This window comes from Ochlerotatus camptorhynchus, unplaced genomic scaffold, assembly GCF_037179485.1.
Source record: "Ochlerotatus camptorhynchus isolate MF236.1 unplaced genomic scaffold, CSIRO-AGI_Acam_v1.1 ptg000229l, whole genome shotgun sequence".
NCBI classification, from domain to species: Eukaryota; Metazoa; Arthropoda; class Insecta; order Diptera; family Culicidae; genus Ochlerotatus; species Ochlerotatus camptorhynchus.
Genome location: NW_027040719.1, coordinates 1957218 through 1975159, shown reverse-complemented (window position 1 = coordinate 1975159; position 17942 = coordinate 1957218). Strand labels below are relative to the sequence as shown.

The 17942-nt window shown below is 39.7% G+C and overlaps 1 protein-coding gene across 2 annotated transcripts in view; it reads right to left on the bottom strand.

The window, feature by feature from the left end:
- LOC135704046 (uncharacterized) overlaps positions 1–15871 on the bottom strand; it is a 39524-nt gene extending 23653 nt beyond the window's left edge. The window contains exons 1-2 of one of the 2 annotated variants that reach the window (XM_065225465.1): positions 15304–15871; positions 8530–8571 (exon numbers count right to left, since the gene is read on the bottom strand). In XM_065225465.1, the coding sequence (XP_065081537.1) occupies positions 8554–8571; positions 15304–15594 (309 nt within the window). In that variant the 5' untranslated portion in view covers positions 15595–15871 and the 3' untranslated portion in view covers positions 8530–8553. Of the gene's footprint in view, positions 1–8529; positions 8572–15303 lie in introns of those variants that run through there. The other variant, XM_065225464.1, reaches the window with a different exon arrangement.
- Positions 15872–17942: the final 2071 nt, after the last annotated feature.

The window sequence follows — 17942 nt, the reverse complement described above, 5'->3', positions numbered from 1 at the left end:
GGTATCTAGGAATGGGCTCGATGAGGGGAAGTGGAAAATTGACATCCGCCGCCATTTTGGAATCCAACATGGCGGACCAAAATCCAATGTGGCGGCCCCCGGACAATGATATAGGGGTTCTGCGGAATAGGCTCGCTAAGTGGAAGTGGAAAATTGACATCCGCCGCCATTTGGGAATTCAAGATGGCGTACCAAAATCCAATATGGCAGCCCCCGGACAAGAAGTATGCATCTTCACCAATAATATAGGGATTCTGCGGAATGGGCTCGATAAGTGGAAGTGGAATATTGACATCCGCCGCCATTTCATGCGTCTAAACCCATGCAATATGGGTATCTGCGGAATGGGCTAGATGAGTGGAAGTGGAAAATTGAAATCCACCGCCATTTTGGAAATCAAGAGCCCATATTCCTTGTCCGGGGCCGCCTATTGGATTTTGGTCCGCTATATTGAATTCCAAAATGGCGGCGGATGTCAATTTTCCACTTCCCCTCATCGAGCCCATTCCGTAGATTTCCATATTGCATGGGTTTAAATGCATATTCCCAGTCCGGGAGCCACCATATTGGATTTTGGTCTGACATCCTGGATTCCAAAATGGCGGCGGATGTCAATTTTCCACTTCCACTTATCGCATATTGCATAGGTTTAGAAGAGTATTCCCTGTGCGGGGGCCGCCATATTGGATTTTGGTCCGTCATATTGGATGCCAAAATGGCGGCGGATGTCAATTTTTCACTTCCACTCATCGAGCCCATTCCATAGATATCCATATTGCATGGGTTTAAATACATATTCCAAGTCCGGGGCCCGCCATATTCAGGGCTGGTAGCAATCACTGCTGTCAAAAATAGTGATTTTAGTGACCATGTTGATGAAATAAGTGACCAAATAGTGACTTATAATTGTAAAAATAGTGACTAAAAAGTGACCTAAGAGAAGAAAAGTAGTCGTTATTTTATTTTATTTTTTTATTATAGTCATTTTAACGCTCTTGGGTCATTCGTGACTTGTCCGGGGGTGAGATTTGAGCTCGTGACTTTGGCGTGAGAGGTATGGATGCTAACCAATACGCCGGGGTCGCCCCCCGATTTTAATTTTTATTTAGAAAGTTTCTGGTCATGGAAAGTTTATGGCATACCCACGGTATTAGTCAGGGTGTCTACTATTACTGCAAAAACCTGGAAAACCGGGTATCCTTAGGAAATTTTATTTTTCCTAAAAATACCTGAAAGTCTCAGAGAATTGAATAATTTTCTTGCAAAGGATATTTTTAAAAAATAATGAATTTTAATATACAAGCATTTAAATTTTCTCGATATTTGTATTTACACTTTGAACATTATAGACCGTGGATTAATCTTCAGTAACAAATAAATTTAAAAAAAATCAGAGGCTTGCAATGTTACTTTTTACTTTTGGAACATGCATATTTTCTACAAATTTTAAATTTGAACTAGTTTTGGTCTTAAAATCTATAATACTTCAAGAAATGTTCAAGAATCTGGAGTCAAATTCCATGCACAGTGACTCGTGGAATTTTGTTATAATTTCTAAGGACCCCATTCCAAGGGTGTTCTGGGAAAAAAATCTTTCAGAAAAACATCAAATGCTATCTGCTTTCAAGGTAGTTCTGATGAATTTTCGATTTCCTGTGAAGCCGGATAGTTTTGAGTAGCATTTCAAGAAACTCTAAATTTAATTAAAAGTAAATTTTTATGAAAACTCTTAAGAATTTCTGAGGAGCACAACTCCTGTGAACTTCAGATGAAAATTCCAAGGGGATTCTGAAGATAATTTCATAAAGTTTGTTGGAGAAAACGAATCCGGAGCATAAGTATATGGAATTTTTTGAAAATGCTAGAACGAAGACAACAATTAAATTTAAGAATAACAAAAAGAAAAACATCTTCAAAGGAATTTGAAAAATAAATTCAGAAGAGTTTGCAAACAAATTATGAGTAGAAATCTAAGGCATTTGTGAGCAGAAATGACAATGAATTTATATGAAACTTTCAATGTGAGTAGAATTCCCAGGGAAGGAGTGGGATTCAAAAGGAAATCTGAAATGAATTCAATGAATATTCGAAGAATCTTTCCAAATGGTTTCGTATTGTGGAGAATTTCTAGGTAATTCTGAGGAAACTAAAAGAAAATTGAAATCGGAAGATACTTTCAATGAAAATCTCCGTTGAATATGGAAAGGACTATTCTGAGGCCTTCAGAACTACTTGAAAGTTCCCAAATTTTTGCTGAATTTAATGAAACTGTCTTGAAGTTCTTTTGTAGTTTGAGAAACTGACCTGGTGCTTACAATATTTCTCATCAAATTCTTAAACTTCCCTAAACTTTATATGGCTTTCTAAATTTTCCTGAATTTTTCTAACGACCATCGATCTCCTCTAAAGGTTTAACAATACGCTGAAGTTTTCGAAACTTCTTTAAAATGTATGTGACTTCTCTAATGTTAAACGAACTGCTCTGAGGTTTTCTCTTCTTTTCTGAAATTCTCAAAACTTCTCTTAACCTTTTTTTTTGCTGTTCTCATGAAGCTTGTTGAACTGTCCTAAAAATGTCTTAAGCTTCTGAACTTATGCGCAGACCTCAATTTACTTTTTAACGTCTCTGAAGTTCGCTTGACACCTGTGAAGTTCTCTGTAATTCATAAAAGATGCCGAAAATTTTCGGATGCTTAAAGATCCGGTATGAGGTTTTTAAAGCTTCCATTAAGTTCCCCTTATTTTCAGCGTTTTTGTAGGACGAGAGCATGGGCACTTAATTCTGGCACTTAGAAAATGTTCAAAATCTTGAACTTGTGCATGGAAAACGAAACTTCAAGATATTGAATATTTTTTAGATCTTGGACTTACTCAAAGTTTTTTTTTTTTTAACTTTATTAAAGTAAGAAATTATTTAAGTTTTAAACTTCAACATTCAATGGATTTCATTGTAAAGCTGTTTCATTAAAACTGATTGCCATGTCCTAAAAACGTTTGGGTTAATTGCTGTTGTTTTTGATATACTAAAAAAAGCATATTTTTAACGCATTAAAAAAAAACTGCCTAATTATAAGCATAGAATTTATTCGTTAAAGTTCTGGGAAAACCTGGAAAACTCAGATAATTTTATTTATAAAAATAAGTAGACACCCTGTAGTTAGAAAAAGACGATTAAACGTCACAAAACTTCTTCGAATTGTTCGAAAATTAGAACAAAATGTAGGCATCGATTGGACTATCAAATCCTACACGTGCAGTGCAAGAAGAATGATCAATCTTGAAATAAATTCATGCTAAAAAAGTTGAAAATAGTGGCTGATTACAAGAAAAAGTGACTTTAGTGACTTGATCTTAAAAAAAGAGACTTTTTAGTGACTGGCTTGGAAAAAGTGACCAAGTCACTAAAAAGTGACTCGCTACCAGCCCTGCATATTGGATGTTGTTCCGCCATATTGGATTTTGGTCCGCCATCTTGAATTCCAAAACGGCGGTGGATGTTGGATTTTTACTTTGACTGTAATACCAATCTATTGATTTTCCGTTTGGTTTTTGTTGCCGCAAAATCAGCTAAGGTTAATATCAGCCTTGATTTTCTGCTGTGTGATTTTGCTACTCTCAAGATCAGCTAAGATAAAATCCGCCGTGATTTTCTGTTTGTGATTTTGCTGATCCCAAGATCAGCAGTGATTTTCGACCGTTCCTGATATTGCATTTTCTTGATTTTTTTCCATCACTGCCTTTTGGATATCAAAAGTCACATACTAAATGCGTTAGATTCTAAAAAAAAAAACAATCTTCGTCTAGAACCTCTGGGATCATGATGTTTTTTCCGAAGTCCAGGATCATTAAAAAAATAGAAAATTCAGAATATTGAACATTCCTCTTAATTTGGAATATTGAATTTTTTCTCAAGTTCGAAAATCATTAAAATTGCTACACGCTCGAGATGGTGCTAAGCCTTGATTTTTTTTTTAATTTATCAATGCCAATGCGATACATTTCAAATGCCTGCAACCTGCAACCATGCTTTTTATTTGAAGACTGGGGTTTTAAACAAACTTAAATTCAAAATTAAAAAAAAATCATGAGTACGAAACCTTGCATATCATTCTTGTTTAGAATATTAAAAATATTTCCGGGATTCGCCAAAACTCAAATGTTTTTTTCCTTGATTTGTTTTCCGTCGATCTTGTTTTCCGTCCTGAGCACCAATGTTACCGACGCCAGAGAGGCAGCTCCTACACCTGGACTCTACCTATCGACCCATCATCTCATGAACCGGGGACCAACGGGAAGGCGTGATCAGAGATGTTATGCCTCAGAACATCCCGGCGGCGCCGACCGGGATTGAACCCAGGCCTGCTGGGTGAGAGGTAATCACGCTTACCGCTACACCACCGGCGCAAATAAACTCAAATGTTACAGAATCATGTTTTTTTAAGTCTTGGATTTTAAACAACATTTTCCTAAAAATGAAACCTTAAAATTGAAATACGTCCCAAAACCTTGAGGAAATGGTCCATGTCTTGGATCTTCAAAAAAAAAAATGGTTGTAGTCCGAGTACTTTTCCCTGCAGTTGAATTGCTGAAGTCCCAGACCTTCTAAAAAACAACACAGCACTGTAAGATTGTTGTAGAAAATTTTAGAAATATTAACCAGCAAAAATTTTACCTTAATTTTACAATTTGAAATCGTTAAATTTTTCACAAGAATTCGCTTAAATTCTTGAAATTTTCATGTCATAATCCGTTCCTGGTAAAGACTACAGAATTACATTGAAATTATCATCAGAATTTTATATTTTTTGAAATTTTGTATAATTTTTCTTCGACATATTTTTTTGCATTTGCTGGTCCATTCCCTGTCATTCACTCCAATCAACCAAGTCCTAGCTATCTTGTGTAATCATTTCCCATGTTACACAAAGCTACACAACATCCACTGCATACGTATTTCGATTCCCGTTTCTTTGAACCACATTTCAGCTCAAACAATCCAAGCACCTCAGATGGCAGCCAGGAGCTGTCTACCAATTCGGGTGATTAATTATCAAACCAACGTCTAAGCTTACTGTGGTAAGTAGTGTAACAAATTTATTATTTCCGCGCTCGTTATTTGCTCTCGGTACAATGTCTTGATACGAGTATTTACTTTTTGGATGAGAAGTTAGTTTTATTATTACCACGACCCTAAAATCCGCGTTGAAAGCGGTATGTCACACATTATTGCGCACTTTCTTGAAATTTTCGATCTTGGGAATGCTCGTGTGACTTGCCACTGACAAGGTGACAAGGTTCTGCGAAAATTATAATAGAAATGTCGACCCAAATGATCCGCTGCGATCCGATCTAGTCTTGACGGCTGTCACAAAAGTGGACGAAATTCACCCCGAGCCGAGAAACGCAAACTCAGACAGTTTTTGGCAAACGATACTTTTCTTGAATTCAACCGTGGAAATTGGATCCAAAAATTAGTTGGATTTCTACGCTGACACTGATTGATACGCTCCATCTCCATGTGGCATGACATGACATGGTTGAGAGGTGCATTTCTTGACGTGTGTGACAATCGCCGTCGAAATTTTGAATTCTAATCAGAATAATGAAAATTTATCGTCTCGTTTTCTATCAGCATTGAAACTATGAACACTGAAATACAAGTGCAAAAACCTTCGTTCCTACTCCCGAGCGAAAATGCCAACAGACGCCGACCTCTGTTCGGAGTAAATTACTCGTGCTAATTTGACAAATTTACGACGCGACCCGGCTCCGAATAATATACCATCGGACATGTGGTGTGTCTCTGCCAAAGCAATCAGTCGAAATGCGCCACTGAAATTACCGCGAGCAGAATTATTTTCACCCTTTTCACTACTTGCAAACCTACCGCGCTGGATGTTCTCTGTTCGTCTCGAGCTCGTCTATCCGAAGCCCGGGATGTTGTACATTTCTTGAAACTGCCACAACAAATAGCAAATTGCTGGTTGTAATATTTTTTGTCGGTATTCTTCTATATCTCGTTTACTGCCGGTTCCTAAGGGTGCTGCTGCCGAGTTGGATTTAAATTTAAATCATCCAAACACCCATCTGCGATCGCACATTGAGCGGTAAAATGAACCGTCTTCATCGCAAGAGCCGGCTATCCCGAGTGGGTTGGATTCAATCAGTAGATTGAAAACGCCAATGAAAATCCACCCATCATTTGAATGGTTTGATTTGCGATGTAATTTAGTCGCTAATTTCTGGCGATTGAACCCACGGTGGCAAACATCGGAGCTGTTCAAACGAAAACAGCATTAATGAATAAAAATCAAAATAAACATAACGTTGGAACTGCGGGACTGTCTCCAAACCAGGCGCTGCACGACGAGCGTTGTACCCTCGTGTAAACTTGGCATGATATATGGACCGGTCAGGTGTGAGAAACTGCCATGTACTTATGTAGAAGAAACATGTACCATTTTCGAAGTGATTGAATTTGTTTATTTGTTTGGTCTGCCGAACGAACCTCTGGAAGGTTTTGATAACTTTGGCTAGTCACATTTGGCAAAAATCAAACGATTTGACGTTGAACATGGTGTCTACTCATTTTACTTACTTACTTATCCTGGTCCGATATCCCTCAGGATTGCACCTGCATCACAATGTTACGCCGATTCACTCGGTCCGTGGCTGCTTGTCTCCAATTTCTTGATCGTCCCACACTTCCAAGATCCTGCTCCACTTAGTCTAACCACCTTGCTCGCTGTGCTCCTCTTCGTCTTGTACCGGCCGGATTCGAGGCAAACACCATTTTTGCGGGATTGTTGTCCGGCATTCTTAAAACGTATCCCGCCCATCGTACCCGTCCAGCTTTCGCAACTTTCTGGATACATGGTTCGCCATAGAGTTGCGCCAGCTCGTGGTTCATCCTTCTCCTACATACACCGTTCTCACATACCCCGCCAAAGATGGTCCTAAGCACTCGTCGTTCGAAAAAACCCAGTGCTTGAAGGTCCTCCTCGAGCATCGTCCAAGTCTCGTGCCGGTAGAGGACTACCGGTCTTATCCGCGTCTTGTACATGGTACATTTAATACGGAGGTGAAGTTTACCCGACCTCAGAGTCTTGTGAGTCCGTAGAAAGCACGACCTCCGGCAATAATACGCCAACGAATTTCTCTGCTGCAGTTGTTATCCAAAGTCACCAATGATCCGAGGTACACAAATTCATCCACCAGTTCGAGTTCATCTCCGTCGATTGTCACGCTTCTGCCTATGCGAGCCCTATCCCACTCGGTCTTCGACGTATTCACCTTTAATCCAACCTTCTCTGACTCACCTTTCAACCTGGTGTACTACTCCGCCACGGCCTGAAACGTTCTTCCGACAATGTCCACGTCGTTAGCGAAGCAGATGAACTTGCTGGACTTATTGAAGATCGTGCTCCGCATGTTAAAGCCCGCACGTTTCATTACACCTTCTAGCGCAATGTTGAACAGGAGGCAGGAAAGACCATCACCTCGTCGAAGTCCTTTGCGAGTTTCAAACGAGTCCGATAACGCACCCGATATCTTCACGCAGCACTGTACACCATCCATCGTAGCCCTGATCAGTCTGGTCAGCTTCCCGGAAAAACTGTTCTCGTCCATAATCTTCCATAGCTCTTCACGGTCAATAGTATCATAACTTCTTCTTCTTCTTCGCATTTCAAGCTTATTGCATATCGCATATTAGCTTATTGCGTGCTCTCAACTTAGTGTTCTAGATGCACTTCCACAGTTATTAATTGAGAGCTTTCGATGCCTGTACCATTTTTGCATTGATATGATTGTGTGGCAAGTCCAATCATACTTCTATGCCCAGGGAAGTCGAGAAATTTTCCAACCCGAAAAATTCCTAGACTTCCTGAACCGGGAATCGAACCCAGCCACCTCCAGCATGGTCTTGCTTTGTAGCTGCGCCTTTATCGACTGAGCTAAGGGAGGCCCCCAATAGTATCATAAGCGGCCTTGAAATCGATTACTAGGTGGTGCGTAGGGACTTGATATTCATGACACTTTTGGAGGATCTGCCGCAACGTAAAGATTTGGTCCGTTGTCGATCACTCGTCCACAAAACCGGCTTGATAACTTTCCACAAAACTGATTGCTAGCGGCGTTGAACGGCGAAAGATGATCTGGGAAAGCACTTTGTAGGCCGCGTTAAGAACAGTGATCGCTCTATAGTTCTCACATTCTAGTTTTTCGCCTTTTTTATGTACTGGGCATATCACTCCCTCTTTCCACTCCTCCAGTAGCTGTTATGTATCGCAGATCCTGACTATCACTCGATGCAGACAAGTGGCAAACTTATCCGGGCCCATATTGATAAGTTCCGCTCCGATACCATCTTTCCCAGCTGCTTTGTTGTTCTTAAACTGTCGGATAGCATCATTAACTTCACCTATCGTGGATCCCTCTCATCCGCTGTACCGACGAAGCCATTCCTGCTGCCGCCTTGATCCTCCGCCTCTGCGCCGTTCAGATGTTCATCGCAGTGCTACTTCCACCTTTCAATCACCTCACGTTCGTCCGTTAAGGGGTTACGCCTACCTGCAAGACCGAAAAAAAGCGAAGTTTGGATTTTCTTTTCTCGAAAACGAAACGATTGAAAATCGGTTTTCTGCCGTTTATTGAACACACATTAAATGGTACATTTATCAGTCGATGCTGTAAAAACGACGTCCTGGTGCCCCGCACGGCTGCTCCCCGTGGACGATGTTCTAAAAAACGCTTTTTGCGGTGCCAACTGCGGTTTGTGATGTAATCATCTGAAATAAAAAAAACCATGCCAAATCGTTAAGCATGTGTTAAACTAGTCCTTGATCGTACGGTTTTTTTTTAAAATATTTTTGACAAAATGGCGGCCTTGCAAAGTTGAAGTGCCGATTTTTAATCCTTAAAATTTGTCTTTGAATGATCGGCTGTAAAAAATCGAAATTAAATGATAGACGAAATCCGAACGATCGTGGACTGCACGAAATAGTACTGAACAGAAATCAAAACGAATCGTAATACTAAGTAGAGAAAGACGATTAAACGTCACAAGACCAAAGAATGCTCAATCTTGAAATAAAATCACGCTATAAAAAGTTGAAAATAGTGACTGATTGCAAGAAAAAGTGACTTTAGTGATTTGGCCTTTAACAAAGAGACTTTTTAGTGACTGGCTTGAAAAAAGTGACCAAGTCACTAAAAAGTGACTCGCTACCAGCCCTGCATTTGTTGTGCATTTGTCACTTCTTTACCACATCCTCGATGTTTTCGCTTGACAATTGCCTTATATTTTTCGATCGGTCTGAACTCAGGACAATTCGGAGGATTGATCTCTTTGGCGACGAAATTAACATTGTTTGCAGCATATCATTCTAGTACCTCCTTAGAGTAGCGGCAGCTGGCTAGAACCGGCCAAAAAATAACGTTGGTTTTGTGTTGCCGAATGAAGGGTAAAATCCGCTTTTTCAGACACTCTTTAATTTAAACCTTCGACGACATTGTGTGAGATGTGATGAAATCCTTGGTTTTAAGGCCACAACTGCATATTCCTTGCCAAATCATTAGTTTCCGAGCAAACTTATCAGCAAAACCAAATTTATACCTGGAAGGGACATCCCCACGACCAGTTGACACGTAACATTTTCGTCCGGGAATTTGTTTATAATCCATTTTGACATATGTTTCGTCATCCATTAAAATACAGCCATCAAATTTCGTCAAAACTCGTTCGTATAGTAATCGTGCTCGCTTTTTATCCACTAAATTTTGTTTCAGGGAGCGATTCTGATGTTTACTGGCACAAAAAGACTTATATCCTTCTCTTGAAAGGATGTTACGCACGGTGGAAAAGCTGGAATCGTATTTCTTTGCCAAATCACGTATGGAGACAACTGGGTTGCTTTTCACGTACCTCAACACCTTTCTCCTCAGCTCTTTGTTCCTAGTGCCACTTTTATGATAGATGCGCTGTGCTCTATCCACACTCAGAGTATCCTTGTAACGTTTGATTAGAAGACTCACCGTTGACTTTGGGAATTTTAACACTTTTGCTATTTTAGAGGTAGACCACGAAAGGTTCTCTAGATGTTTGTGCACAATTAATTTTCTTTTCTCAAGTTCCATGATCCGTAATTTCGGGATGTGTCGATCAATCGAGATAAACTTTTCACCAATTTCTTCGTCAATGAAACATAAACAAATGCCTGTCAAACGTTTTTTTTTTTGTTCCAACCACCAGGTGGTGTATTAAACCGTGCGTCTAGATTTACTTTGAATCGAGCTTTACTGCGTTGTGATCAGTATATAAAATAAAACAACACCGATTGCTTTGCCGTCCTGCCATGACGGAGGCATACGAGACACGAATTTATTGTTGCTTGTATATTATAGTGGTATAGTGGGTAGGGTAGTTGCACATATATAGGACATTGCACAAACACACTGATTCATCCTTTCACATATATACCAAATTGATATTTTAAAGCAACCATCAAAATAAACAGACAATATATGAATAGGCTAGTTGCCAGTTGCTTTAAAGGCTAGTTGCCTCCATAAGCGCATCCTAAATTTTTTGTTAATCTACTTAATGTTTGTTTTGTAAATTTGCTTATTTAAGTTCGTTTGTTGAATATGATATCTCATTAGTCTAATTTAATAAATAATTGAAATCTCACATCTACGTAATCAATTATAACCCTTGCTTTTTTAAGTACCTCTACTTGTGCATGTAATCTAAAATTTTACGTGTTTCAAGTTGTTTTGACTTTGACCTATATTCAGAGTTGCGACCTATCACAATCACGATCGCCAAACAGCTGATGGTAGTAACGCTTTGTACATTCCTATCAATGTGCTCGTCGAAGCTCTTTCCATGACCATCCATCAAGTTGACGAAAGAAGTAAAAAGCAACTGGTGAATGTCGTCTTCTGTTGTGATCCATCACCGATCTGGTCATTCCCGACAATCACGACACTCATCTGTGCTCGTTTTGAAGCAGTTACTGCTTTGCTTGCTTATGTGAGTGTGTCGGTGAGTGAACCCAACAGCTTCCATTTAATGTTGCCTGCTTTGTTTGTAATTCACACACTCGCGCCTGCCATGTCGAACTTGGAATGCGTAGGCATTGTTTTCATTTTCTTCTGTCGTTTCGCTTTTTCTCATGATCGTACTGCAGAAGTCTTCACTGTTTTCGTTGTGCTTTTGAGCAGCGACCATTACTGGTGATTGTTGTTTGCCATGGCTCTAACTCTCACTGCATGACAAAACGATCTGTCAGCGATATTCGGTTGATGCGAAGACGAGTGTCACGTGAGTGTTATGATATTTTGCATCACTGCCTATATTTATCATATATTAGTTCGTCCCAGGTGACACCTTCAAGTGACTAAAATACTTAACTTTGAAGTTAGTTTCCTAGCTGATTTTTAAATTATATAGGGTATACGCTCACACATTTCCACTATGTCGTCCCACAAAATTACGTATGTATATGTCACAATAGAAGCACGCCACAGTGGAAATCCCGAGCCATAGTTCAAACGCTTATCCCAAACCAAAATGAAGCACATAGCACAAGATTAGTTACAATACCATGTACAAAAATAGTGTTTAACATTGTTCCCTGAGTAATGTTTCAATGAAAACAACAATGAAAGCTTGTCACGCAAGTAGAAGGGTACTGTTGGGTACTATCTGAAATATGTCAATAGTATAATTCCCTTGCATGCCCAAATAAATCTATCTTAGTTAAAATAAATAAAATATGAGTAATTTGCGAAAAAAAAATCCGCCAGTATCGCACCCAACTTCAGTACCTATACTGCCCATAATCGCATATCAGTCCCATATGGATAGGAAATCAAGCAAAGATGGGACTGATATGCGATTATGGGTAGTATACGTAAGCGTACTACGACGCGGCTCTCAAACAAAGGAGTAACAAGTGTGATACTATCACTGCTAGACTAGATCTTTAGTTCTCCCATGCAGTGGTTCATCAGAGAGGGAAAGCTTAGTAATCCTCATCGCATGGTCATGACGCTATTCTGCCACGGCATGAGCCAACGATGCTGGACCTAAACCAACCCTCTCCAACGCTCCACTATAAAGCATAAGATTAGGCCAGTCCAGGTTAAAAACTAGCCAAGGGGAGGGCTCTTTCTAGCAGTTTCAAGTTTTTTTGAAAAAAAAAATTGAATTATTATTATTATTTAGCTTTATTTAGAAGGCTTTCAGCCTTAGGCTGGTTCGCCTCCAAAAAAAAAAAAAAAAAAAAAAAAACAAAAAAAAACGTGAAGCTCTAGGGTCAGTTTCATCGATGGACCACTTATATGGATTTTCTGTATCTTCCGGAGGACGGTCCCATGGCCATTCAGGTGTATTTTTATGGCACGACTCCAAATTCATTCTTATATAACACCTTAAAAAAACGTTTTTTAACGACTCTTTTCGCTTTTGAAAAAATTACAAGATCCTATTTTCAACCTTTTTACAATCAAAATAATCTACAGACCCTAGGAATTCTATAGGTACCACAGTTTTTGAAATTCAACAAGAAATGGCTAAGTTATGCCTTTGCAAACTTGCCGTTACACGTTTTTCGGAGGCATCGTATTCGGAGTGTTAATCAAAAGTGAATTTCGCCTAATGCGACGCCCTCTGCTGATCAGTGCTGTCAGAAGCAGTGATTCATATGACAAACAAGTTTGGCTAAACTTCTACTCCCGAATGTCTTCCAGAACACATAATTATGATAAATTAACCTCAAATTTCATGAATTTCAAACATCACTCGAAACATCATTAGTGCTCGTGTGACGTAAAATACTTCCTTCGTCATTAAGTCACTAATTAGACAGAACGTATGAGATGAGTACACCACCAAGATCCATTTACATAGGCACACAATCCACGCGTACTTGATGAGAATTGGAAGTGCACATGTAGGAATCTTCCCCCATCGTGTGTCCCGTGGGGGAAAGAGTTTCTTTAATAAAAAATCAAAATACCTGTACCATTCTCTCTCGCACATCATCATCATTATCATCATCATCCCAGCAGGCAACTCTTTTCCATCCTCTCAATTAGCACCTGATATTCATATAATATTTACAAAAACACGCCAAAGCTTGGTAGCTCATTAATTCCGTCCTAACAGCTTAATTTTCCTTTCATCGCCCTAGAGAAGAAATGCGATTATAGAGGCTCTCTTCTGTGCTCGTTTGTTCGACATTCCTCACGGTAGTAAACACCCAATTTAGCACCCCTGTTTCTTTCAGTGATTTACCGGTATCGCTCAAAAGACACACGCGGAGTCATATTTTTTTCGCATAATTAATCCACGTCTCGACGCGGTGATGGTGGTTAATAAGCACGAAAACGCACTCTAACTAGCTTGGCAGCACACACGGGCGTCTCCACCGCCGTCGCCAGACTGTTGGTACAAGGAAACGCCACCGTTGACACGCATTACACGTTTTCCAAGCACCCCAACGTTGATTGATCGTTTAGGCCCGGGGAGCTACAGCAAGAAGAAGAGGGCAAAAAATAGGCCAATGTTGACTTAACATCCACTCATGTCGCGCCACGTCGTATAAACCGCGGAAAACTGTTCGACGGTGAATGGGATGTAGGAACATATTGTACTTATTGGTGGTCACATTTTGATCGATTACCGGTAACAAACTAACATTCCCCTTTAACCCCGAAGTTGTTGAGCTCCAAGCAGGACTGGTGGGTGCCGACTGCTGGCAAGTATCAACATGATGAAGTTCAGTGGTAACGCGCCCTGCCGGAATCACTTTCTAGAAGAACCAGTTCGCATCGTGCTCTCTTGCCGTGCGGATCTATTTGCTTTTTGCTGAACGAAGTGTTACTGCTACCTAAAGCTACAGCACATTCAAACAGCTAAATAATTGTAGTTCGATATTAAATAGTTTGCCATTTGTTCTGATGTCCAACAGCAATTTCGTATTCTCGAGATATCTACTCGTCCGCTACGAATATGACATGCAGGCCCATGCGAGAAACAAAAAACGAACTTCTGAACATGTTTTCTCATTTACGATCATAAATCTAAATCTACCGTTCATTGAGATGGCAAAACAACAATCGTTACCATTTGGACCAGCCGAAATTAAAACAAGTGACTTAACTTTAATACCACATAGACACAACCACCAACAGCGCACTTGGACTTACTGGTACTCTCATCTTGGTGGCATATCTAACCAGTTCAAACAGGAAGTGAAAAGCAATAAATGGACGAAAAATCCGATCGTTTATTTGCCCATTCTGCGCATTAGAAAGAATTTCCCCCAAAGTCCGTGTGTAAACAATAGTGCCCCGCAATTGCGACGCTTGATCGTTTATCTTGTCGGTTAGGTCATAAATATAACCGTAAGATATCGTCTGTTTTACGTTTTTTTACTTGGGAAATTTATCGCTCGGACCCCTGCTAAGTACTGACTGAACTAAATGGCCGAACTGTTTTGCTCGATAGTATTCAATTTGTCAAATTGCCATTTTAGCTTCATTAACCATTAATTAAGCATTGGATTTTAATTGCACAGCAAAGTCCAAACGGATTTTCTTGAAAATCCATCCATCCTGTCTGTAGCTCCAGGATTGCTTTCTTCTCTCAAACCACAGATGGTTGTCCACTTTGATGAACCCGAGCTCGATTTAGATTTTATGGACACATAATAATAATAAACCTAAATACATATTATTCCATCAGACGAATTCAAAGAGAGAGAGAGAGCCAAACACACCACATGGAAAAGTGCACATTGAATGCTTTCTTCCTCCGTTCGAAACAGGAGGAGAAAACGTTTTTAACGCCTTGTCCGATTCCCCACATCGTCATAGAATAAACCAAACCGCACGCACATGGGATTTTCATTCGTGTGTCTTTGGAGCGGGTTTCTAATGGGATAAATATAATTAAGATTTTAATTAGAAAACCAAATTGAGGCACGTACCACGGACACGCACATCTCAGCAGGGGACAACAGACGGACGGATTGGTTTTTGAGCGGAGACGAAAAATGAAGGTAGACAACGAACGATTTGAGATCGTCGGTGGTTTCCTAGTTTCTGACGAGATGATTGTTCCTCTCGGTCGCAAAAGGAACTCCGAAATTGCTCTCAAGTGGACTGGCCAATTCCATCGTTGCTAATGTGGAATAATGGCAGCCGTAAAATCTTTTCTGTGCACACGTTTTGATGGAAAACCACATTCTGGAAAATCTAATACGTGTTTCGGGGCATGAATTTAAAGCTTACCTCATTTTCATCGCCGGGCCAAACGAACTCCTCAATCCAAATGAACGGCTGCTCCTTGCCGTCCACCAGAACCGGCTTCGGTTCCGGCGAATGGCACACTCGGAGAACGACAATGTTTTCCTCGTCAACGCTGCGATAGTCACCGTGTTGAGTGTTTACATTGCGAAACGGTGCCAACGGAATGGCGGGTTTCTCCTCGGAAGCCACATCCTCGCCAGTATCGCCGATAGCTTCTACCTTCGGCTCCACCATGCTGGAACCGGCAACCACACTAGCTGATTCACTTTCCATTGAAGCAAATTTACGGTTCAATTGATACTTTAGCAGATTAGATTCCGGAATCACTTGAACAGCACACCTTGAATATTTAAACACTGCTTTTCACTGCGAAATAATTCTCACTGGATTCACTCGATTTTTACACAATTCTTCCAACGATTGCCACAACCGAATAAACCACAAGAAGCAGAACTTCAGCACAGCAATATGTATGTAATCCCGAGAACAACGATTTCACAATGCTCACACAAGATAAACAAACCGGTAAACTGCTGATACAACGCACAACCTGGAGATGGATGAAGAAACACATGCACGCAAGAAAGCCGAATCAAAACATAAACAACTCTACTTTGCCGACCGACTATCCACCATGCGCGACGTTTTGACGTTTCTCTCTTCTTTCTCCATCGGAGCCGTTATTCGTGAGAGAGAGATTGAGGCGTTATCAAATCAAGAGTAGTGGCATTACGGTTTTCGATAATCTCCCGCATCTGTGAAATAGAGGAATATGAGGTGAAATGATTGGCTGATTATCCTAAAAGCGAAATTTAATAAGATTTGTTAGATATTTGCGAGGGGCTTCCAACAAGCGTCTAAGGTGATCGGTAATCAAAAATTACCACAAATTATTAAAATACTTTGTGAATTTTGAATTACTCAGTAAATACAATGTAAAAACAATAACTGAGGGTAATTTCTGGGTAATTTCAGTAATTCCTACCCCGCATAAATGCGAACTATTACTTGACCTTACCAAAAATGGTTAAACATTGTTTATAATCCCTGCTAAACTTAACTGAAATGGTTATGGAACTTTACATGAACGTTTGTGTGATAAAGTTTTAACCTTATGAATTATGGTTTTGTGGAAGTGAACCTTATAAATAATGAGTTGTTAATAACCATTACCATTCCAAATTCTTGTTTTTTCCATACATTTTTTTTTAAGGAATTATATTGGATACATTTATTTATGATTTGAGAACTTTAATGGTAATTAGAGATGAACTACCCTAATAAAAAATAACCATAAACGAACGATAACCCAAATCATTGAACTACAAATGGTTTGGATGATACCCAGAACACGTCGTTAAGCAAATTAACCATACAATTTTTATTAGGGTAGCCTAAGGCTAAAAATCTCTTTAATAAAGAATAAAAAAAAAAAATAAAAAAACTTTAATGGTAATGGTTATGGTACACGATAAGGTTCATATATGGTTTTGTAACATCGCTTAATTTTATGTGCACAGTTCGAAAAAGTAGTGTAAATTTCTGTTCAATATGATGCACATAAATGGAGCGTCACATATCATATACGTTTACATTATATATCATGTAAAGTTCTGACACATTTCATGCAATGTTGAAAATATTGTATACAACATTGTTTGCAAGTTGCTCAGTTGCGTGAAATGACATACAAGTCTACGTGAATGAATGTTTACATCACAATTAAAATTCAGAATTTTTATCTGTGTTGAATATATCGCGAAGTGGTTGCCTGTAAATTACTGATTCTGATTACCAATTAACCACACGCTATTTTGAGGCTACTCAGTGACTGGGTGGATCGCACTCATTTTTGCATGCTGTATGGAGTTGTCAAAAAATGAGTAAACTGGTTTTTCTCTGATGAGTGAGATCTACCCAGATTCTGGGTAAATGGTCCTGATATAAATCATTTCGGTTAGTAGTGCCGGCAAGAAACGAAGACGAGGCAAGGGATCCGGACGTATTACTCCCAAGGATTTGAACAAAGAACTGGTGCCTGGTATCGGTAAGACCAACATTGTATGGCCAGGATTGTCAGCGCCGATTATTCGAGGTCGCGAGCTTGTCCAACAGCAGCAGCTTCCGGAAGATAAGGAGCGGGAAGCCTAGCTCAACACGGATAGAAATCTCCTTATACCTTTTGGCAAATTTCTATTGCTGATTATTCATAAAATGTATAAGTCAACTAATAAGCAGACGCCTTGCAAAAAGTTAATGAAGATCATGTGTTGAATGAAATGTATAAGCGGTCACACATACCTTTTCTGCATTCTTATAGGACCTATGTGGTTTGTCTTATGGAATGTATAAGGCTGATGTAATGGCAAAAATGTATAAGTGAAACACATGAATAAAATAATTGATTTTCGTTTCGTGAAGAAGATTCACGATGAGATGGTGAACTTCAAACGGATGAAGCTCAGTCCCCTTGAGCGAGGTTGGCCTGGATATAAAATGCCTAGCCGTAGTATAAGACCGCCGTATGCAGTTGGAGAGGACCAAGGATTCGACACCAAATTTAATTTTCTTCCCGGACGAAAAAATGTATATGCAAAGCATTCATTAGGGCGTTTATACGT